Raw genomic sequence first — 23,811 nt, forward strand, 5'->3', positions numbered from 1 at the left:
GTGCCTAAATATTATTTCCCACTAAAGAATGAGGGTTCTCTGGAAAAGAGGCCAACCCCGAAGTTGGGGCAGAAGGAAAGTAACATGAGCCTAGGATACCCTATTACACCTGAAAGTGACAGAATGTTCAGGAAATGGTGAAGGTGGGGGAGGGTGTTTGACACAGTGATTAAGATGTTGCCCAGACACCTGCGTCCCATATCACAGTGCCTGGTTTTTGAGTACTGGCTCTACTTCTCACCTATCTTTCTAATAATGCAAATCCTGGGAGGCAGCAGATGATGGCTTAAGAACTTTGATCCTGGGGCCTGCACTGTGGCATAGTGGGCAAAGCCGCCACCTGCTGTGCCAGCATCCCATATGGACGCCGGTTCGAGTCCCAGCTGCTCTACTTCCGTTCCAGCTCTCTGCTATGGCCTGTGAAAGCAGAAGATGGCCCAAGTCCTTGGGCCCTGCACCCATGTGGGAGACCCAGAAGAAGCTCCTGGCTCCTGGCTTCTGCCATTGCATCCAATTTGGGAGTGAACCAGCAGATGGAAGACCTCTCTCTCTCTGCCTCACCTTCTCTCTCTGTGTAACTCTGACTTTCAAATAAACAAACAAATCTTAAAAAAAAAAAAAAAAAAAAGAACTTTGGTCCCTACCACTCACTTGGAAGACCTGGATTGAGATCTGGGTTCCAGGCTTCAGCCTGGCCCAGTCATGGCTGTTGATGGCATTTGGGGAGTGAACCAGCAGACAGAAAACCTTGTCTCCCCATCATTCAAATAAAAATGAAAAAAGAAAAAAGAAATGGTGCAGACATACCCAGAGAGCAAAGGAGCCAGCTTGAGAAGCTCCCACTAACTAAATCTAGGGCAACTTGAACACCAAAATGAATTTTTGAACAATGAATTGCACCCTTTAGCTAAAATTAGAACCTTTGAGTCCACAGGAAAGACAAAGAAAAAATTTTCACTATTGCTAAACAGCAACTAATAAATGCAATACAAAAGACAAAATCAGAAAATTACCATTTAGCTATCATAATACTAATTGATTTTGGCAAAAATTCCCAGATTAGAAACCACTGAGCCGGTGCCACAGCTCACGAGGCTAATCCTCCACCTTGCGGCGCCGGCACACCGGGTTCTAGTCCCGGTCAGGGCGCCGGATTCTTTCCCAGTTGCTCCTCTTCCAGGCCAGCTCTCTGCTGTGGCCCAGGAGTGCAGTGGAGGATGGCCCAAGTCCATGGGCCCTGCACCCTATGGGAGACCAGGAGAAGCATCTGGCTCCTGGCTTTGGATCAGCTCGGTGCGCCAGCCGCACCGACCATTGGAGGGTGAACCAACAGCAAAGGAAGACCTTTCTCTCTGTCTCTCTCTCTCTCACTGTCCACTCTGCCCGTCAAAAAAAAGAAACCACTGAATAAAGGTCTGTTAAAGAATAGGATATTGAGCGCCGGCGCCTCAGCTCACTAAGCTAATCCTCTGCCTTGCGGCGCCAGCACACCGGGTTCTAGTCCCGGTTGGGGCGCCGGATTCTGTCCTGGTTGCCCCTCTTCCAGGCCAGCTCTCTGCTGTGGCCCGGGAGTGCAGTGGACGATGGCCCAAGTGCTTGCCCTGCACCCCATGGGAGACCAGGAGAAGTACCTGGCTCCTGCCATCGGATCAGCGCAGCGCGCCAGCTGCGGCAGCCATTGGAGGGTGAACCAACGGCAAAGGAAGACCTTTCTCTCTGACTCTCTCTCTCACTGTCCACTCTGCCTGTCAAAAAAAAAAAAAAAAATAGGATATTGAAATAGCCTTTATTTATAAATTACAAAGAGAAAAATTTAGCAGACACCACTTTAACCAGTTGGTCAAAATTAACATCATCAATTATGGGACAAACGGGTAACATGCACATATTGATCCACTTGCACTGAGAAGCTCACAATATCACTTACATACCATAAAAATGCATAACCTGAATCTAATAATGAGAAAACAATTACACACACCTGTATCAAGGAACGTCTACAAACAACTGACCCAGGCCCTAGAAAAATTTCAATGTATGGAAACCAGAAACGACAAAAGAACTTCCACAAATTAAAAGAGACTTAAAAATACTAAAAAAAACTGGGGCCAGAACTGTGGCGGGTAAAGCCACAGCCTGCAGTGCCAGCATCCCATATGGACCCGGTTCAAGTCCCAGCAGCTCCACTTCTGATCCAGCTCTCTGCTATGGACTGCGAAAGCAGTAGAAGATGGCCCAAGTCCATGGGTCCCTGCACCCACGTGGGAGACCTGGAAGAGGCTCCTGGCTCCTGGCTTCAGATCAGCCCAGCTCTGGCCACTGTGGACAACTAGGGAGTGAACCAGCAGATGGAGGACCTCTCTCTCTCTGCCTCTCCTTCTCTCTCTGTGTAACTATGACTTTCAAGTAAAATAAATAAATCTTTAAAAAAATACTAAAAAAAAAAAAATGCAATGTGTGATCTTGGACTGCATCTGGGAATTAGGCAGAACAGGAGATGCCATAAAGGCTATCAATGGAGTAATTAACAGAATTTGAAATATAATTCTATGCTCTCAGATGGTAGTATTCTATCAAGGTCAATTTTCTGAATTTGGTATCCACACCCTGGTAGAGTATCACGATATTTGCTACTTCCTCTCAAATGTTTCAGAAAACTAAAATTATTACAATATTTAAAATAATTACGTGTGTGTGTGTAGATATACAGAGAGACAGAGACAGTAGATACAGATAGAGAATGATAAAGTATATGTGCCAAAAAGTGTTACCAGTTAGTGAATCTAGATGAAGGGTACATGGAAGTTCATTGTATTATTTTTGCAGTTTTTAGGCTTGAAATGCTTTTGAAATAAAAAAGCTTAAAAAGTACAAATACTCGCTTAAAATAGGAAAACTGTACCTATGACAGACTTTGGCACAGAAACTTAGAACAAAAGTAGCCTTTTAGTAAATGCAACTATAATAATTCTTGGGAAAAGTAAATGAGATACTTAAAGACAAGGTCTAATCAGGGTGAAACGCCTAACGTAAGGATACAGGATGCTATGGAAAGGTTACCTAGCTCAGAGAAACCTCTTGCATAATGTTGTAGCATCTGTAATTCTCATGATACTATACAAGAAAAAACTCACACAGGAAGAGAAGACCTCCTTCCTCTGTTTGTCTTTTTTGCGATTACTGGAGTTCCAAAATGCTCTGGATTTGTCAATGGGAGCTGGTCAAGTGTCTACATAAAACAAAGAAAAAGATGAATTAAATCACAATTCACTTCTTGGTCAGCAGTTGCTGTTCAACCCAAGAAGTCCATCCCTATCACCTCACCTCACTCTCTGCAAAATGTCGTTCTCCTTTCAGACACAGCGAGGTGCGTCTCAGGGTTCTCTCATCACCATCATCAAACACTATAATAGCAAAAGATATCAGAGAATTTATGCACACTAATTCAATAAAAATTTAACTGCGCAGAATGCCGCTACTGCTATTTATTTACAACTTAATATTTCTAAGAAGCAGTATTTGTCAGCTATTTTTCAAAATCTTTTTAAAATGAATATACCAGACTTTTCATTCCTCTTTTTTTTTTAACAGATAGACAGTGAGAGAGAGAGACAGAGAGAAAGGTCTTCCTTCCGTTGGTTCACCCCCAAATGGCCACTCCGGCCAGAGCTATGCCGTTCCGAAGCTAGGAGCTTCCTCCTGGTCTCCCAGGCGGGTGCAGGGCCCAAACACTTGGGCCATCCTCCACTGCCTTCCTGGGCCACAGCAGAGAGCTGCACTAGAAGAGGAATAACTGGGACTAGAACTCAACACCCATATGGGATGCTGGTGCCGCAGGCAGAGGATTAACCAAGTGAACCATGGCACCAGCCCCCTTTTCATTTTTTAGAAACTATAACACATACAGGTCAAATCTGCCCTCAACTGCTTAAGTATCTCCATTTGACATTTCAATTACCATCACTACTAAATCACCTTAATATATCAGGAAACTAAGCAAAGCAAAATATTAAGTACTCTCAATCTTACAGGGATGGGCAAACACTTGGTTTCAAAAGTAGCATTAGGTCTTTCAGCAACCATTCCCAATGGAGTATCCCTAACTTCCTGAAACTACTTGACTTCAGTAACGCTGCTGAATTATTCTACTGCTTCTATGTATTTGCACAATACCCTACTATTCTGCTAGTACTGGCGGACACATTCTGAAGTCGTAGATTCAAGTGTTCTCTTTGGAAAAGGATCTAAGTATGTAAGAATAAAGGTTGAGGGACCAGCGCGGTGGCATAATGGATTGAACAACCACCTGTGGAGCTGGTGTCCCATATCAGTGCCAGTTCAAGTCCAGGCTGCTTCACTTCTGATTCAGCTCCCTGCTAAGGTGCCTGGGAAAATGGCAGAGGATGCCCAAGTCCTTGAGCTCCTGCACTCTTGTGGGAGGCTCAGATGAAGCTCCTGGCTGGGGGCTTCAGCCTGGCCCAGCCCCAGCTGTTGCAGCCATTTGGGGAATGAATCAGCAGATGGAAGACCTGTCTCTCCAACTCTGCCTTTCAAATAAATAAATAAAAATCTTTAAATAAATGAATAAATAATAAAGGTTAAAACAAGGAAACATTAGAAAGGCACTAAGTCTTTTTAAAAAGAAATTCTAGGGGTTCATGCTGTGGCATAGTAGGTTAAGTTTCCACCTGTGGTGCTGGCAACCCATATGGGCACCTGTTCAAGTCCTGGCTTCTCCACTTCTGATCCAGCTCCCTGCTAATGACCTGGGAAAGCAGTAGAAGACGGCTCAAGTACTTGAGTCCCTGCACACATGTGGGAAGCCTAGAAGAAGCTCCTGGCTTCTGGCTTTAGTTTGGCCCAGCTCTGGACATTGCAGCCATATGGGGAGTGAACCAGCATATAGGAATCTCTCTCTGTAACTCTCTCAAATAAGTAAATAAATCTAAAAACAAAAAAAATAAAATAGAATAAAAAAGAAATCCTAAAGAGAAGTCGTAATAACACAGAAAGCTTCTCCAAAGCCTTGACTTTCCTACATATTTAAAAGAATCATGCTAGTTGACCATGTTTCAGTGTTCCAGGAACAGAGCAGGGAAATGAATATTTATCATGAATATTCTTGCCTAATTATCTACATTATTTTGGTAACTTCATATGTAAAGGTTAATTTTTTAGAATGTAGTCTGCTTTTAACATCCAATATTTATAAAGATTATTAAAAAGGAAATCTTCTAAGAAGACACCTGATTGCCAGGATTAAGAAATAAGACAGAAAAAAGACAGAATTCTTACCTCAGATACTTAAAAAGTATATCTCACATATACTTTAAGTATATATAGATGATATACATAGATGATATATTTAAAAAGTATATCAATTCAACAATGTTTGTACATCTTATGAACTGCACATATTCACAACAAAGCTTATATATGTGTGTATACACACACCAAAGTGGTTATTGATAGAATCCTAATTTTCCTAATTCTAGGTGCCTTTCCATTCTAACAGAAATGATCACTATTAATAAAGGGAAATTATATGTCACTCTGATTTAACACCAGCTTAGAATCCTTTAACTAATTATCTATAATACTGAAGTTTATTTTTTAAAAGAGCTCATTTCATTAGGAAACACTTTATCTTAGATTACATGCAGGAAAAAATGCAGTGAAAAATTAAAAGCTCCTGAAACACATATTGGAAGAGTCTCAATCCCACAAAAGCAGCTATGCTATATACTCCGAACAATTCAAAAATTGATGACTACTTGGAGACACAATGGCAGCATAAAACACAACAAACACAACATTCTTCAACAATCACATCACTCACTGATCAGCACTGTCAACAATGTCCTAAATATTTACATCAAAATTGAGGCATATAGTGTCATCAAGTATAAACTGTTGTTTTAAAAATTCAAAATAGTAAACAGACGTAAAAATTCATGTTAGTATGAATGTCCAGAAGTGTAAAAATTTTATAAGGAATAAAAATTGAACATTCTACAATATCAAAAATATTGGCATCTCTCCTCTTCATTTCCCTCTCTTAAATAAGGCCTCACTCTCCTATGCATTTCTCTCACTGAATAAAAAGCTTAAAATGTATCATGCTGCCTCATTCATATATGCCAGTATTCAGAATACTTCTCTGAATATTGGGCAAGAACCCACAACACTTTTGTGAATTTATTAATAAGCACACAGTAATATAATTGGCACCTCATAGTTCAGTATCAGAAACATGACGTCAGGAGCCAGGGCCGAGAGTTGAACCCCAGCACTCTGATGTGGGACACAGGCACCTTAATTACTGGAATAAACATTCGCTCCCTGGATTTATTAACCATGACACCTGATGCCTGAAACCACAAAGAAGCTCCATCAGTAATTTCCATGTTAGAAGATCACTTAAAGAACACAGAATTTGTAGGGATTGAAGAAACTCTAGTTTTCTGTTAAAACAGTTAACTGCTGCCTATAGTAATTTTATATAGTTTTAAAAGTTAAAATTTATACTAGATCACGTCAAGGGAAAAAAAAATCAGACTACAAGGATTTAGTAATTCTATGAAATGTCTTGTACTTCCCACATCAGCACTTGAATCAAGATCATTCATTGAGAATCACAGAACATGTGATATAATAATATTAGATAGAAACATTCAATCGTATTTAGAGGGAAATGACAAAGCTGAGACTCCCGGTAACACACTACTTCCTCACACTAAACAAAAGGGATAAAATAATGCAAATACAAACCCTGATCTGTTAGAATTCAAAGAAACAAAAACCAACAAGGATCCATCTACCTGAAGACTTACTGAATACAAAAGGTCCTTTATCATATCTCTGCTACATAGTGGAGGATGGTAAAATAATGATTCAATTAACTTTATCTATCCAAAGATTTAACTTGTTAGTACTTAAGTTTCTACCATGTCCTAATCCTCACAACAAGTCTCTGTAGGGTAAAGATCATTATCCTCCTTTATAGCTAAAGAAATTGAGACTCAGGTTAACCAATGAACTACAGTTTAGCTAAGGTGACCAAAGGACAAAATAAACAGGTATGAGGAAGTAGAAAACGAACCTGCAGGATGAAGTCAAGAATTGTGACTTAGTTATGATTAACAAAATATTTCAGATAATGGAGTACACTTAAAAAATATATATATATATTTTGAATTAGGTAGAACCAAGTTTAAAAATAATAATTTAGGGACCAGCACTGTGGCGCAGCAGGTTAAGCCACCACCAAGGGTGCCCACATGGCTCAAGTTCAAGTTCAAGTCTCAGCTCCTACATTTTTTTTTTTTTAAGATTTATTTATTTATTTGAAAGTCAGAGTTACACAGAGAAGGAGAGGCAGAGGCAGAGACAGAGAGGTCTTCCATCTGTTGGTTCACTCCCCGATTGGCTACAATGGATGGAGCTGTGCCTACCCGAAGCCAGGAGTCAGGAGCCTCCTCCGGGTCTCCCACATGGGTGCAGGGGCCCAATTGGGCCACCCTCTACCTCCCTCCCAAGCTTAACCTGCAACACCATGGTGCTGGCCCCTCCTCCACTTCTGATCCAGCTCCCTACTTCTGATCCAGCTCCCTGCTACTGTGTCAGGGCAAGCAGCAGATGGTTGGACTACTTGGGCTCCTTCACCCACATGGGGGAACTGGATAAAGCCGCTGCCTCCTGGCTTCCGCCTAGTCCATCTCTGGCCATTGTGGCTATTTAGAAGCAGATGGAAGATCTCTGTCTCTCTTTCTCTGCAACTTTGCCTTTCAAACAAAATAAATAAATCTTTTTTAAAAAAAAGATTTAACTGATAAAAATAGTGCATACTCATGTTTATGGTATGTAAGATACCTTGAACACAGTATTTATACATTGTAGATTAGCTAAATCAGCTAATTAACACACACATCACCTAACGTACCTACCATTTCATGTTGGGAAGCGGGGAAGGAGAAGAATACTTAGAAGTTATTCTCTGAACACTGTTACAGTGTACAATGTGTTGTTACTAGCAACAGCCACCACTACGAACAAAGACTTCTTGAAAGTCTTCTTGACATTATGTATCTTTGAATCAACATCTCCCCAGTATCTCACTCAAGGCAACCCTGTCCTGTCTATGAGTCTGACTTTAAGTGGGAACACTTGGTATTTGTCTTTCTGTTCTTGGCTTATCTCATTTAATATCATATCCTCCAGGTTCATTCATGTTGATGCAAATAATAGGATTTCCTGTTTGTTTGTTTGTTTTAAGGAGACTGAATAGTATTTTATTGTGAATGCACCACATTTTCTTTATGTATTCATCTGTTGATGAACATGATCAACATGCAGGGTGATCTCATCTTGACTATTGTAAATAACGCTGCAATGAACAGGGGAGTGTAGTTATTCTCTCTGAAATACTGATTTCATTTTCTTTGGATATGTGAGGGTACTTCAAAGAGACTGAAAAAAAAACAAGAAATTAGATGATAAATTTATTTTGGTGCAAAAAATGTAATCTATGTATGCTTTTTTCATAATATGCACTTTCCATTAACTTTTTGAAAACTCTTACATACCCAGCAGTAGGGTAGCTAGATGATGTAAAGTTCTGTTTTTAATTTTCTGGACACCGCATACCGCTGTCCACAATGGCTGCACTAATTAACATTCCCACCAACAGCACGCAAGGGTTCCCTTTTCTCCATATCCTGTAGAGTATTATCTTTTATCTTTTTGATAATAGTCAATCAAGTGTGAGATGATGTCACATTGTGGTTTTAATTTGCATTTGCATGATGATTAGTGATGCTGAGCATTTTTTCATGTACAGTCATGTGTCAATTAACAGTGAGGACAGATTTTGAAAACTGCATCACTGGGCACACATCACAGAGTATACACAAACCTTGATGGCAGAGCTTGTGACACACCTGAGATATATGGCATAGCTTATTGCAGTTAGGCTACAAAGCCGTACAGCATGTTCCTGTACAGAATATTGTGGGCAATTGTAACACAATACTATCTGTGTATATAGCCATAACTAAATATAAAAAGGTACAGTAAAAATACAGTATAAAATATTTTTAAAAATAGAGGTGAGTATTTGGTCCAGGGGTCAGCCAGGGCTGGGACACCAGGAACCCTTCCTTATCAAAGGGCCTGGGTTTGAGTTCTTTCTCCTCTTGTGATTTCAGCTTCTGAGGACCCTGGAAATCAGCAGATGACAGCTAATAGAGTTGGTTCTCTGCCACCCTTGTGGAGACCTGGATTGCCTTCCAGGTCTCAGCTCTGGCCTAGGTGGGCATTTGGGGACACAACCAACATACAGCAGTTCTTCCTGCCTGCCTGCCTTTCTTTCTGTCTCTCAAACAAATATTTAAGGGGCCCGCATTGTGGTACAGTGGATGAGACTGCCCCCTGTGATGCTGGCATCCCATACGGGTACTGGTTTGAGTCCTGGCTACTCTATTTCTGATCCAGCTCCCTGCTAATGCACCTGGGAAAGCAGCAAAAGATGGCTCAAGTCCTTGGGCTCCTGCATCCACATGAATGAAGCGCCTGGCTTCAGCCTGGCCCAGCTTTGGCTGTAGCAGCCATTTGGGGAGTGAACCAGCAGACGAAATCAATCTCAATCTCTCTCTCTCTTTCTTTCCTTCTTTCTGTAATTCTGACTTTCAAATAAAATAAACATATCCTAAAAAGAAAAATTTAAATAACTACAAATTAAAAGACACACACACACAAAAGCGCCTGGATAGGACACCTACCATATGCACGTGCAGCTTGCCCGACTGCAAGTTCCTCTGGTAACTGGCTGACTGAGTGGTGAGTGACTGTGAAGGCGAAGGGCATTACTACCTATACTGCAGACTTTATAAACACTACCCTTACACTACACTAAATTTACAATGAAAATTTCCATTTTGCCAGTCATTAATTAATAGCTTATTATAACTTTTTACTTTATAAAGCTTTTAATATTTTTAACATTGACCATTGACACTCAGCTTAAAACACAAATATACAGTACAGTTATACATAAATATTTTCCCTATATCCTTAATCAATCAGCTTTTTCTTTTTCTTTTTTTTTTAGTTTTATTTTACTGCTCCATTGTAAACAAAAACATGAACGTACATAGTAGCCTAGGCGATATAGGATCAGATCATCAATATCACTGTCATCCACATCTTTACTACAAAGTCTTCAGGGACAATAACACCCGAGGAGTTGGGTAGGCCTTCCTCTGGACACCTTCTTAAGGACCTGCCTGAGGCTGTTTGACCGTTATCTTCTGTTCAGAAGTAGAAGGAATACACAACATGATAAAAAGTGTAGCACTGTCGGCCGGCGCCGCGGCTCAGTGGGCTAATCCTCCGCCTTGCGGCACCGGCACACCGGGTTCTAGTCCCGGTCGGGGCACCGGATTCTGTCCCGGTTGCCCCTCTTCCAGGCCAGCTCTCTGCTGTGGCCAGGGAGTGCAGTGGAGGATGGCCCAAGTGCTTGGGCCCTGCACCCCATGGCAGACCAGGAGAAGCACCTGGCTCCTGCCATCAGATCAGCGCGGCGGCCATTGGAGGGTGAACTAACGGCAAAGGAAGACCTTTCTCTCTGTCTCTCTCTCTCACTGTCCACTTTGCCTGTCAAAAAAAAAAAAAAAAAGTGTAGCACTGTTAAATACGGCGACTGGCAACAGTCGCCTGTTCTCAGCGCTGGTCTGCCACTGCACTCTACAGAACTGTTATGAGCTCCACTTTTACACCACTAACAGCACAGGTGTGTTTACCCCACCATCCCCACAAGCATGTGAGTAACGCACTGTGCTCCACCATTATAATGCCTAGGGTGTCACTCGCTGACAGCAATTTTTGGTTCCATTGTCATCCCATGGGGCTGCCATTGGATACGTGGTCTGTCATTAACAGAAACAAGTTACGTACGTAGCATGTGCTTGCAGCTGTTGGCCATTTGTCTATCTTCTTTTTAGAAACGTATAGTATTCAGGGCCTTTGCCCATTATTTAAATGGCAAAGAATTTTATTTCTACTATATAGTAATTGAGAGTACAGATCACTTGACATGAAATGCTGTGACAGGACAGACTCATCTTGGCCCATCTTTTAATCAAATTGTTTGTCATTTAATTCCTTATATATTTAAACCCACAAGTCTACACATACACTAAGTCTTCAAAAAGTTCATGAAAAATATATATTATCAGAAAACTATGCATGGGTTCCAAAAGTTTATTTTGTACCAAATAAATTTATCTTTTAATTCTTTTTCCATGAACTTGTTGAAGTACCCTCATATTATTCATGTAACCATCTGTGATTAACCACAGATCTTGGCAGCTAGAATGAAAAACTTCAGGACAGGGAAGATTTGGGCTAGCAGCTCTAACTCCAACTAGGGAATCCTCATCACACATCTTTGCTCTAGCTCCTACTTCCTGCTAACATGAACCACAGGAGGCAGTGGTGACGGCTCAGGTCACTGGGGTCCTGCCACTCCTGAAGGGAATCTAGACTGAATTCCTGGTTCCTATCTTCTGTCCCCCAGCCCCTGTAGGCATCTGGGAGGTGAATCAGCAAATGAGAACTCTGTCTCCTTGCCTCTCAAATAATTTAAAAAAATAATTCCAGGAATCAGAAACTTAAGAAATTCACACTCAATTATATTACATTAACAAAATATCATATCTCACAAGAGACCCCCTTAGAGAGATTAACACCTATCACAGGAGCAAACAGATTTCTTTGTAACTTTGTACTTTTTCCTTAATGAATTACTTTCCTTAATGAATTACAACCTCAATTTTGACACCTTCTGAATGACTAGACAGATAACACAGCTCCATACACTAAAGATTTCTTATCTTTAATGCAAAGCTAAAAACTGTCAAATGAGAAAACTCTGACAGGAATCATTGCTTTATGATCGGAAGAGACAATGTTTCTAATGCTCAAAAAACAAAAAAACTAAAGCTGGGGCTGTTTATTGTTAATTCATTAATTCATAAAAATTAATGAATAATTTTCTAGTCAGTATAACAGCCATCTAGCTTTGAAAATATTTGTCATAAAAGGATCGGGGGCCTGCATTGTGGTATAGTGAGTTAAGCCACAGCTTGCAGTGCCAGCATCCCACATGGGTGTCGGTTCAAGTACCGGCTGCTCCACTTCCAATCCAGCTCCCTGCTAATGCACCTGGAAAACCAGTGGAAGATGGCCCAAGTCCTTGGGACCCTGCACCTATGTGGGGGATCCGGAAGAAGCTCCTGGCTCCTGGCTTTGGCCTGGCCCAGCCCTGACCATTGGGGCCATTTAGGGAGTGAACTATCAAGATCCTTCCCTTCCTCCCTCTTTCTCTCTCCCTCTCTCTCTGTGTAACTCTGGCTTTCAAATAAAGAAAGTCAACTTTTTTTTTTTTTTTTTAAAGGTGGTTTGACTGAGTGGGAGAACATCTGGCCTGTATAAGGCCCACGAAATCATTTGGCATGGCCCTGTCATGGCAACTGCAGGGACTCGAAGTTCAATAAATTTATAGCAGGATAATTTTTAATTTAATAATTTTGTATGACCACAAATGATGTTATAAATATCCAAGTGGCCCTTGGCAGAAGAAAGGTTCGCCAGCCCAGGACTAAATTAAAGGCCTTATAAGCCTATAGTACATTCTACAAAATCCAGTGAGTTCACCACTTTAATCTATACTTCCTTATTCAATACTCTATAAATTAAACTTCTATGAAATCTGATATAACTAATGTTGAAACCAATGAGGCATAAAATAAGCATGAATTTTAAGCAACATTCAAGTGGAGATATAAATTCTAATCTCAATTTTGACACCTTTTGAATGACTAGACAGATAACACAGCTCCATACACTAAAGATTTCTTATCTTTAATGCAAAGCTAAAAACTGTCAAATGAGTAAACTCTGACAGGAATCACTGTTTTATGATCAGAAGAGAAAATGTTTCTAATGCTCAAAAACCAAACAAAACAACTAAAGCTGGGGCTGCTTATTGTTAAGTATTAGAGGTAAAGTACTATTAGATTTTTTAAAAAGCCTGCATCATATTAGATCTATGAAGTCCTGTTTGTTCCAACCAGCAACATTATATCCTCTTTTGTTTCATTTTTAATAATGTGATACGGGGCAGGTGTTGTAGTACAGTGGACTAAGCTGTCGCTTGGGGTGCCTGCATCCCACAGAGGAGTGTTCAAGTCCCTGCTCCTCCACTTCTGATCCAGCTCCTGCTAATGCCCTTGGGAAGGCTGCAGAGGATAGCCCAACTACCTCGGTTCTCCTGATGGAGTTTCTGGCTCCTGGGTTTGGCCTGGTCCGGCTCTGGCTGTTGCACACATTTGGAGAGTAAATTAGCAAATAGAAGATATCTCTCTTTGTCTCAATCTTTCTCTCTCAAATAAAAATAAATAAATTTTATTTTTTTAAAAAATATTTTATTTATTTGACAGGTGAAGTTACAGACAGTGAGACAGAGAGAAAGGTCTTCCTTCCATTGGTTCACTCCCCAAATGGCTGCAATGGCTGGAGCTGCGCCAGTCTGAAGCCAGGAGCCAGGTGCTTCTTCCTGGTCTCCCATGTATGTGAAGGGGCCCAAGCACTTGGGTCATCCTCCACTGCTTTCCCAGACCATTGCAGAGAGCTGGACTAGAAGAGGAGCAGCCGGGACTCAAACCGGCACCCATATGGGATGCAGGCACTGCAGGCGAAAGATTAAAATAGTGCACTATGGCACCAGCCCCAAAATAAATAAATTTTAAATAAAATTTTTATTATCTTGTGAAATCACAAAAGGTCAAGGAGGCCATTTGTATAACTCTGATTCTATTTATACACTTCGTCGAGGATTAGAAATGTAGGAAAAACCCAACTGGTAATAGATGCTCAATAAAAGAAAATTCACAATGTGTGAGGGAGCACACATTTTATTTTGTTATCTTTTTAAACCAACTAGTAACTAAGGTTATTATATTCTGATTATTCTTTATGTGATACACGTCCTTACATACCTAAACATTCCTTTATAGCAGAGTGCTTGATTGAGAATACTTAACTAAACAAGGTCTCTCTTTTTTTTTTTTTTTTTTTTTGACAGGCAGAGTGGACAGTGAGAGAGAGAGACAGAGAGAAAGGTCTTCCTTTGCCGTTGGTTCACCCTCCAATGGCCCCTGCAGCCAGCGTGCTGCGGCCGGCGCAATGCGCCGATCCTAAACCAGGAGCCAGGTGCTTTTCCTGGTCTCCCATGGGGTGCAGGGCCCAAGCACTTGGGCCATCCTCCACTGCCTTCCCGGGCCACAGCAGAGAGCTGGCCTGGAAGAGGGGCAACCGGGACAAAATCTGGCGCCCCGACCGGGACTAGAACCCGGTGTGCCGGCGCCGCAAGGTGGAGGATTAGCCTAGTGAGCCACAGCGCCGGCCTACAAGGTCTCTCAAAATCTGCCATTTTTATAGATCAATCTTCACGCATTTAAGTACAAAAACTTTTAATACATTTCTCTCAGATAAGTCACTGTTTCTCCACAGGTGGTCTGTTAATCAGAATCACACAACAGGATTATAAGATGCAAAATTCTTGCATTGCCATCCCCAGACCTAACAAGTTTGAGAGATCTGAGGTCCTCAAATCTTTATTTTTTTTAAAGCAAGCACCAAGTGATGCTTATGTACACTAATACTTCAATTACATTTAATTAGGATTCTAAGCTATTTCAGAACAAGAATTATACAACTTCTTCTGTAATTACCCAAAGCAGAAAATCACCATAGAGAATGCTCAGTAGCAACTAGTTTTAGAAATGCTAAAATGTCAATCATGGAGAGGACAAAGATCGCTATTCACGGCTGAATGATGACTCTGGGATGCAGAAGCCCAGAATGTGAAAACATGAAAGGTGTTGCTTTGGCACAGCAAGAACATCCTATGGGTGAAGCACAAGGAACAAGAGTGCAACCTTGATAATAAGTACATGCAGGCTGCAGTAGTAGTATCTGAATGAACATCACGGAGTTTCCCAAGATTCTGCACAACCAACGCCTGTAATTTTTCCAGTGCTCTAACACAGCAAAAACTGTATTTATTTAATCTGTAAGAGTTAACATTAGGCTTAGCTTTTCAATCTCTAACAACTGTCGATAGCTACAACTAAGCTTTCTAAATATACACAGCGAGAATAACAGCACCATTGTGAACTAATGTTAAGTTTTAGGAAGTCCAAGAATAAGAAAGGTTCAAGAAGTAGTAACATATACCAATTTGCTACCACTACTAAAAGCCAGAATAAGACACAGGAAGTATAATTTTTAGCCAAAGCATGTTCTTCACAGTTGTGAGCATCAACTAGACAGGAATGATTTTCACTCAGCCAAACAAGTAAACTAAAAGTCAACCTGACAGGCCATTTTTCTCACAAGAGGAAACCACAACACCGCAATGATACCACCTATACCAAAACATAAATGTAAAAACCACCAATGCTGGACATCCAGTGTAAGACAAGGGGCTGGATGTAATCCATGGGACTGTGTAGCCTGAAAGTATCGAGAGGAGATTGGGAAATGTTAACTACTGCTCTTCTCATCAACACAATGACAGCAACTATGTAAGTACCTTTTGCACGTTTTAATTTACATGTGTTCTAACACTTGTTGCTTCCCACTGCGGCAAAGTTTTTTAAGGCCAGTATAAGCTTACACATCAAATGTTAAGAATTAATTCACAGTAAAAGTATATATATCTTTCTAGGAAGCTGTTAATAAGATAGCCCACACTCTATCAAACATGAAGCTACAGTCACCTTAGTTTGGATCTGGTCAGAACTTTTTCAGACTGTAAATTCTGTGGTAACCTCTATCCTACCCTATATAAAACAGGAAGCAACACATAAAAGAATGTTCATTACAATCACAGAAAAAGTGAAAAGGTTTGATTTTTAATAATACTGTTTTACTGACTTTCCTCACATAAGAAAAATCATGTAATCTAACTTTCTTGAAGAGAAATGTCAAAGTAACCTAAAACAGAAGTACATTCTTGGATGACAGAGACACAAGTGGCCACGCTCCTATAAGAAGGCTTCATTAAAATTTTAGCCAGCTAAATCGAGTAATTGACAGGAAAAAAATTTTCTGACAACATCATTTAGTGATTCCACAAAATGGAAGTATATGCAAACTCCAAATCAAATCTATGTATTAAATTACATACCCACAGTATACCAACTAGCATCCGTCAACTTGCTGATAATAGCCTCCTGAACAGATCCGTCAGATGTCCTTGTTTCAACAATAGCTCCAACCTTAAACATGAAACACAAATTTCCTTAGCAAATTTAGACAAACAAATCACTCCCACCAACTTTATGACCTGGGTTTGGAAAAATAATATTTATGATACTTCTACCCTTATAATGCTTGAGGCTTTTATTATTTACTTATAGTGCTCATACATTTGTTATATAATTTGAGCTGTAAAACACTTTACCGTAAGTAGAGTAGCTCTTATTACTGCTATTTTATACATTAAAAATTGTGACTCAGAAAGAGGAAGTAATTTTCAGAGTCAAAGATAGGAATCTTACCTCAAAGCTTTTTCACTAGAAAATTATACATAAGAATCATAAAGCCATTAAGACAACAAAAATAGTCTCAATTTTCTTTCATGGAAATAATGAATTTTGAAATTAATGTTTGTATTTTAAGGAACCTGTTAGATAGAGATTTAGCTGGAAAGAAAGGAATGTTCCAGTTGATCTTCTTTCAGCTTCCAGAACTTTGTATATGAGCTCCTAAACAAAGTAGTGCTCTGTTAGAGCAAGGATAGATTACATAAACAAATGGCCAGAAATGAACAGAAAATGTAAAACAAGTGCCAGTATTGGGTTAAGTTGCCACTTGTGACACCTGTACCCCATACTGGAGGGCCAGCTTGAGTTCTGGCTGCTCTGCTTCTGATCCAGCTCCCTGCTAAGGAACCTGGGAAAGTAGTGGAAGATGGTCCCACTGCTGGGCCACTACCACCAATGCAGGAGACTCAGAGTTAAGGGCTCCTGTATTTTTTTAAAAAGATTATTTATTTGAAAGAGCTACACAGAAAGGCAGAGAGAGAGAGAGAGAGGGATCCTCCATCCTCTGGCTCACTCCCCACCTGGCTGCAACAGCCGGAGCTGCACCAACCCGAAGCCAGAAGCCAGAAGCCAGGAGCCAGGAGCCTCCGCTGAGTCTCCCACGCAGATGCAGGGGCCCAAGGACCTGGGCCATCCTCCACTGCTTTCCCAGGACATAGCAGAGAGCTGGATAGGAAGTGGAGCAGCTGGGACTCAAACCGGAGCCCCATGGGATGCCAGCATCACAGGCTGCGGCCCCACCCACTCCACCGCAGTGCAGGCCCCTCCTGTCTTCAGCCTGGTCCAGCCCCAGTCAATAAGGTTATTTGGGGAGTGAGCCAGTGGATGGAATTTCTGTCATTTTGCATTTCAAATCAATAAATAAGTAAATCTTAAGACAAAACATAAAATAAGCATTCATTAAATTGAGTTATGAAATGAACAGTTTACTTGGTGTATCAGAACAGAAAAAATCAGATCTATGGCACTAGTATAAAATTTAGTAGGCATCATCTCATATATGGCAACAATGTACAAATCAGTGTAAGCTATTTAAAAGATGGCAGAAAACTTGTCTATATAAAATCACTTCTGTAAGATGTTTAATATTCTTAAGCTGAAGACGTTCCTCATTTGCATTTTTGTTTTCTGATTAAATTTATAACATTTTACATGTCTGTATAACAATGTATGAATTATATGAATCCACGATTCATTATTCTAGATTTTAAACTGTACAATATACGTACTCTTAAAGGACCCTTTACTTGATCATCTTGCACCAACTGTGTAGTATTATCCTGTTTCAGGAGCACCTGGAAAATATGTTAGCACAGTAATCTGTATATTACTTTAAAACAATACATTTATAGTAACATTGTAACAATGCATTTGATCAATGCTTTCTTAGTCCCCTGTGGTCACAAGTTATTACATTGTCCTCCATTTATGGTCATGGTTTCTCTCATTAACTAGGAGCTCTGGAGTCCTCCCTCACTGCCATAGACTCAACAGTTAGCAGGTGTGCCTGCATGTAACTTGTGTTACATGTAGTACAGGTACTGCCTACATGAAGGGTAAACAAATTAAAGCCAGAATTCCTCCGGAACAATTAATTATGATAAGAAATTCAGTTACAAATAAGTACTTCTTTCTAAATATACAAGGTAACCATCTTTAATGGAGCAATTAACCAAATAAATAAATTCAAATTCTAGGTTTAAGGGGTCTTCAAAAAGTTTACGGAAAATGTGTATCATGGAGGTTGGTGTCCTGGCACAGCACTTTAAGCTACTGCCTATGATGCCAGCATCCCGTATCAGAATGCTCAGCCCTGGCTGCTTCGCTTCTGATCCAGCTCCCTGATGATGTGCCTGGGAATGCAGCAGAAGACGGCCCAAGAGTGTGGGCCCCCGACATCCACATGGGAGACCAGATGGAGTTCCCGGCTCCTGGGTCTGGCCTGGTCCAGCCCTGGCCACTCTGGCCACTGTGGCCACTGGGGGAGTGAACCAGCAGACAGATGATCTCTTTCTGTCTCCCCCTCTCTTCCCGCCACTGCGCCGCTCAAATAAAAATAAATATAAAACCTTTATAAAAAAGAAAATGCATATCATGAAAAATTTCTCAAATTTTTGCACCAAAATAAATTTTTTCATTTTAATTTTTTTTAATTTGAGAAACAGAGACAGACAAACAAGAATGCTCCCTCATCCGCTGGTTCACTCCCCAAAGGCCTGCAGCCCCAGGAATTCAATTCATGTCTCCCACGTGGGTTATAGGGACCCAACCAGCTGAGCTATTACCTGCTACCTCCCAGAGGCACATGAGCAGGATAGTACAAACGGAAGCAGAGCTGGGACACAGGCATGCAATGCAGGCATCTTAACCACCTGGCCTAAAGCCAGGTGTCCTAATTTTTTTATTTCCATTTTCTACAAGCTTTTTGAATTACCCTCATATGTCTAAGACGCCCCTGAAATGATCACAATACTAAAAATGGTGAAAATTATCAAAAAAATCCAAATATTTAGTAAATCAAATTTTGTATAGCTGACACAATCACAAGGCTATAGGAAACAGAAGCAGGGATTAATGTCAAATGACATTCCATTAACATTTGAAGAGAAGTTTCATCAGACCAAAATTTAAACAGGAATGGTAAATAAATTCATTTATCTACCACACAAATCACAGTCCTTTGGTTCAACGGTTCTCAAACATTCACATGGATCAGAAACATTTGGGGAACTTCGTGTAGACACAGTGACTGGACTCACCCCGAGTTTCTCATTCAGTACGTCTGGGGTAGAAGCCTGAGAATCTGCATTTTCAGAAAGTTTCTCAGGTGAAGCTCATGCTATCCGTCTAGAGGCCACATCTAGAGAACGACTGCTCTAGTTCATTCATTCATTCAACAACTTTTGAGAACCTACCACACATCAAGAAGTGTTGGGGATAGAACACCTCAGACATTACCTCTTTTTGTGCTGCTTAATTCTGCTAGGAGACTATCAGATACACGTGAACAAATAAAGCAAATTGCAAACTACAAGCTTAGCATGACCCAAAAGTAAAAACAGAGTAGTGATATGATGAGCACAGTCCAAAGTCTAGAAAGCCACAACAAATTTTTCTGGAGTGATATCAAGGTGGACTTTTAGGAACCGCACAGCTTTATAATGTCCCCACTGTGCATGTAATCATGATGACTTCTGTGTCAAAGCAACGGAGATTATGTGAAAACATGTTCAATTGAGGGAAATCACGGGAAGGCAACACAGAAAATGTTAACCAAAGTACTTCTGAGAGGTAAGGCACGGATATTAATCCATCTACAATTTTTCTGCATTTCCAAATAATTTTTTCAAAGGAAAGCGTTTTTTCCTGTTAACGAAAGCATCTGAAAAATGAACTTCTTCAATCATTTTTAATGCTGTCTTAACAATATAATTCCTAATGTACTTTTTTCCCAATCACTCTAATTGTCTACCTGAACATTACCGAAGGGGAGAAAACAGTGTACAGCCTAAATAAGTTTACTACCACAATCAGGAAAGAGCCAAATGCCAGGGAGCACAGTGAGCATGGTATCTGATAGAAGCCTTCTGGAATAATTTCTCATTTTGAGTATTTTTCTCTGTCTATTCTCATTGTGCTTTTGCTGTGAGTTTACGTAACAGAGCTTTCCATAATGATGATTCAATAAATAAGACTGATTTGCATTCACCCCCTTCCCCAGTTTCTTCCATCCAGGCAATACAACTGTTGCATAAAATATTACCTTAACTTTCACCAGCCTTTTCACAGTTTTAATCTTTGCCTCACAGAAGGCACCGCGGTACTTGGCACTGACATCCGTTCCCACTGTCAGGTAGGCAGGCTCATCCGCCGCCTGGGGGAGGAACACAAACTGTGAAAGCCACCACTATTTCTCCCTGCCTCAACCTCAAGTGTCATTAAACGGTTCTGTATTTAACAAGAACAGTACAACTATGTGCTTACTAGTTATCACCGAAAATTTGAAAAATACCCCTAAAGCAAATACTTTGTTAACAACCCTTCATTTGATATACTGATGCCCTGATACCATAAAACATTTTAAAGCTGTAATTGAAAATTATCAGTAAGGAAATACAATGATTTTTTTTCTCCAGATACATAATGTTTCAAAAGTTGCTCGCTTCACATTAGAAATGGAAAAATGAGGAAAAAACAGAAAAAGCCTATTTCCTGGAAATGTCTCATAAAACTCTGGAGTTATTTATTTATGGCCTCTTAATAATTATTTTCCAATTAAAAGCAATACTGCTGTCAAAATTAACACTAACAATACATAATTAAATGTTTATTGATAGTTACATAAAGGCAACATCTTTTTGGATACAGTGTAACTCACAGATAAGAAACGAAGCAAATCCTTCCCATAAGGAGTATCTCCGGAAAATTCATTGCTAAAAGCTGCAAGTATAAGGTTTACCTCTGAATTCAGCTGATGAGTGCAGATAAGAACTGATGGCTCAAGACTTGTGGCCAACCCTGGTTTACCACGCTGATCTTCTTGGCGTAAAAAAATAAGCTTTCCTGAGAAATGTCTCCTTGTAGCAAATGGCCACAATCACAGTGATGCACCGAAAGACGTGCGCCATTTCCTTCTGTGCTTCATTCTAATCCTGACAGCGACAGGACGACAACCCTCTCAATCTGCCACTTTACCTATTTTTTTTCTAAAGAGTGCCCCTACAAGTTCAATTCCACGTGGCTAAGGGCAAAGGTAACAGTGTGCCCTTCAGAGAGAGATTTCCGAGCCGAAAACAATTCTTCATTTTCCCAGCGAGTTTTCCCAAGTAATATCCAAGCTGGATGCGTCACTTCGAGAAAACAGGAAGACAAGAAAAGCTCTGGGGACACACCGTATTTCAGGGCTGACTATACTGGAATCGGGTACCTATGAGAGTGAGTGCATGTAGAAATAATGCAAACTGAAGAGGAATACTTTAGGCCAACAAGTACCTAAAACCTACGAGGTCTCCCTTTGCTTTTAAACATCCCCAGTGTGATGTGTGTGTGTGTGTGTGTAGGGGGTGTGCATACACACTGCACGGCGGCTCTAGGTTTTAAATATCTATCATAAACTCCAACTCTGCAGCCACCGAAGTTTGCTCTATCCCCAGAAGGAATATCTCCTCTCCTCCACGCACCTATCCTGTCCCTGAAAATCGGCCATGGGGGGAAGAAAACAATTTTCCAAAAGAAAAAAAAATCCCCTAAAAGCACCAAAGCAGGACAAAAGCTTCCCTTCTACAGAGGTGGCTGCCGGCGCAGGAAGTGTTTAAAAATACGAGCCGAGCGGCGAGCGGACCACGATCGTGGGCTGCAGCGGCTTTGCAAAGTGCGAACCGCGGCGGCGGGGCTGAGCGGACGCACGTACCGCGGCTCGCCCATTCAACAAAGTGCGGCTCGGGGCCGGGAGCCGCGACCCGGCTCCCGGGGCGGCGCTGCGCGCCCACACCCCCACCCCAACACGTACCTTCATTTTCACGGGCGATCTGTGGGGGTCCAGCTCAGCGAGCTCTCCCGCCGCCGCTGCAGCCGAGGGGAGGAGAGAGAGAGACACACAGACGCGGAATCAGCGACCCGGCCGAGCAAAGTAAACACACGCAGCGCCCGCGCCGGCCCGGGGGCTCGGACCCTCGCAGGGCGCGCGGCCCGGGGCGCGGCGAGCAGCCCACGCGCGCCGAGAGGGCAGCGCGCTCCGCCCCGCAGCCCGGCGGCGGCGGCCCACCGCGCCCCCGCCCGCCGGCCACTTGGACCGGAACGCTCAACTCGGAGCCCAGGACGGAGCGCTCGGGGGAGACGGGCAGGGCGCCGCCCGCGCAGCCCCGGGACCCCCCCTCCGGCCCCGGCGGCCGCCCCCGGGACACCCCGAGTCCAGCCCGCGCGCCCCGCCTCCGCGGCTCGGCCCCCTCGGCCCGCCCCGGGCCCGCGGTGGCGGCAGCCGAGTGTCACGGCGCCATTGCTCTCTCCTCCCTGCGCTCTGCACCATGTCAGGAAGCAGAAGCGCTCCTCCGGCCCGCGGGGCAGGGGGCCGCGGCCTGCAGCCGGGGAGCTGCGCGCGCCCGGGGGGGACCCGCGCCGTGGGCAGCGGGCCCGGGGGGCGCCGCGAGGAGGAGGAGGAGGAGGAGGAGGAGGAGGAGGAGGAGGGGAGGCGGCCCGGACGGGGTGTGGGAGGGGAGGGGAGCCGCACCGCGGCGGCCGCCGCCTCCTCCCGCGCGCCCGCCTCAACTTTTTTGTACAGCCCGGAGCGGGACCAGCCCCCCGCGCCCCCTCGGCTCCTGCCAGGCGCCGCCGCGGACTTGGGGGCCGGCTCTGCCCCGCTGCTCCCCGCGCGGAAGCAAACTTAGCGGCGCGGCCAACCCCACAGCCATTTTCCCGGGGCGCCGGGGGGAAGCGGCCGCGGCGGCGGCGGCGGGTCCGGCAGTGCAGCCCCCTGCCCCTGCGCTCGGCGCGCCGCCCGCCCCGTCTCCGAAGCCTCCAACTGCACCGGGACCCCGGGCAGCGGCACCAGCTGCTACTGCCGCTCCGTCCATTCAGCTGCCCCGCTGCCCTGCCCGCCACCTACCCGCTGCGGGTCGACTGCGCGCTGTCAGCTCTCTCGAGTCCCCCGCCCCTCCGACCCCCGTGGGCCCCCGTCCGGGCAGCACCACTCCCGGCCGCGGCGGCAGTCCCTGCGCCCGGTTCCCCACTCGCCCCGATTTACTGCCACAATCCACCAAATAACAAGCTGTTGAGCAGACTCGCTTCTACACGAACTCCTATTGGCTACCCGTGACGCCGAAGAGCTTGGGATTGGAGCCCGCTGCCTGCCGTTCTCATTGGATGCATCTCTGAAACTTCACGGATTGGTGCGAGAAACAGCAGGTAGGACATCTTCTACTTGTGATTGGCTGGCTCCGCAGACTGACGCGATTGGGGAGTCGGGGGATGGAGTAGGCGAGTCCTGAGATGCAATTGGCTGAGGCGACTCCGGATGTGCTTGACTGAGCACCGATTGGTGCACCGAGGGGTCAGGAAGAGCAGTTCGGCACGAGGATTGGCGGTGCAGTGTCCCATGGAAACGGAACCCAGAACTGCAGCCAGGCGCTCGCACGGGGGCGGGGCA

General features: G+C 43.1%; 1 protein-coding gene across 1 annotated transcript in view; it reads right to left on the minus strand.

Annotated features, from left to right (window-relative positions):
* ARID4A (AT-rich interaction domain 4A) overlaps nucleotides 1-23,477 on the minus strand; it is an 83,781-nt gene extending 60,304 nt beyond the window's left edge. The window contains exons 1-7 of the mRNA XM_051822211.2: nucleotides 23,272-23,477; nucleotides 22,180-22,235; nucleotides 20,434-20,544; nucleotides 17,900-17,965; nucleotides 16,253-16,343; nucleotides 3,325-3,404; nucleotides 3,135-3,229 (exon numbers count right to left, since the gene is read on the minus strand). Of these exons, the coding sequence (XP_051678171.2) occupies nucleotides 3,135-3,229; nucleotides 3,325-3,404; nucleotides 16,253-16,343; nucleotides 17,900-17,965; nucleotides 20,434-20,544; nucleotides 22,180-22,185 (449 nt within the window). The 5' untranslated portion in view covers nucleotides 22,186-22,235; nucleotides 23,272-23,477. The remainder of the gene's footprint in view (nucleotides 1-3,134; nucleotides 3,230-3,324; nucleotides 3,405-16,252; nucleotides 16,344-17,899; nucleotides 17,966-20,433; nucleotides 20,545-22,179; nucleotides 22,236-23,271) is intronic.
* Nucleotides 23,478-23,811: the final 334 nt, after the last annotated feature.

Source organism: Oryctolagus cuniculus, chromosome 12, assembly GCF_964237555.1.
Source record: "Oryctolagus cuniculus chromosome 12, mOryCun1.1, whole genome shotgun sequence".
Lineage (NCBI taxonomy): Eukaryota > Metazoa > Chordata > Mammalia > Lagomorpha > Leporidae > Oryctolagus > Oryctolagus cuniculus.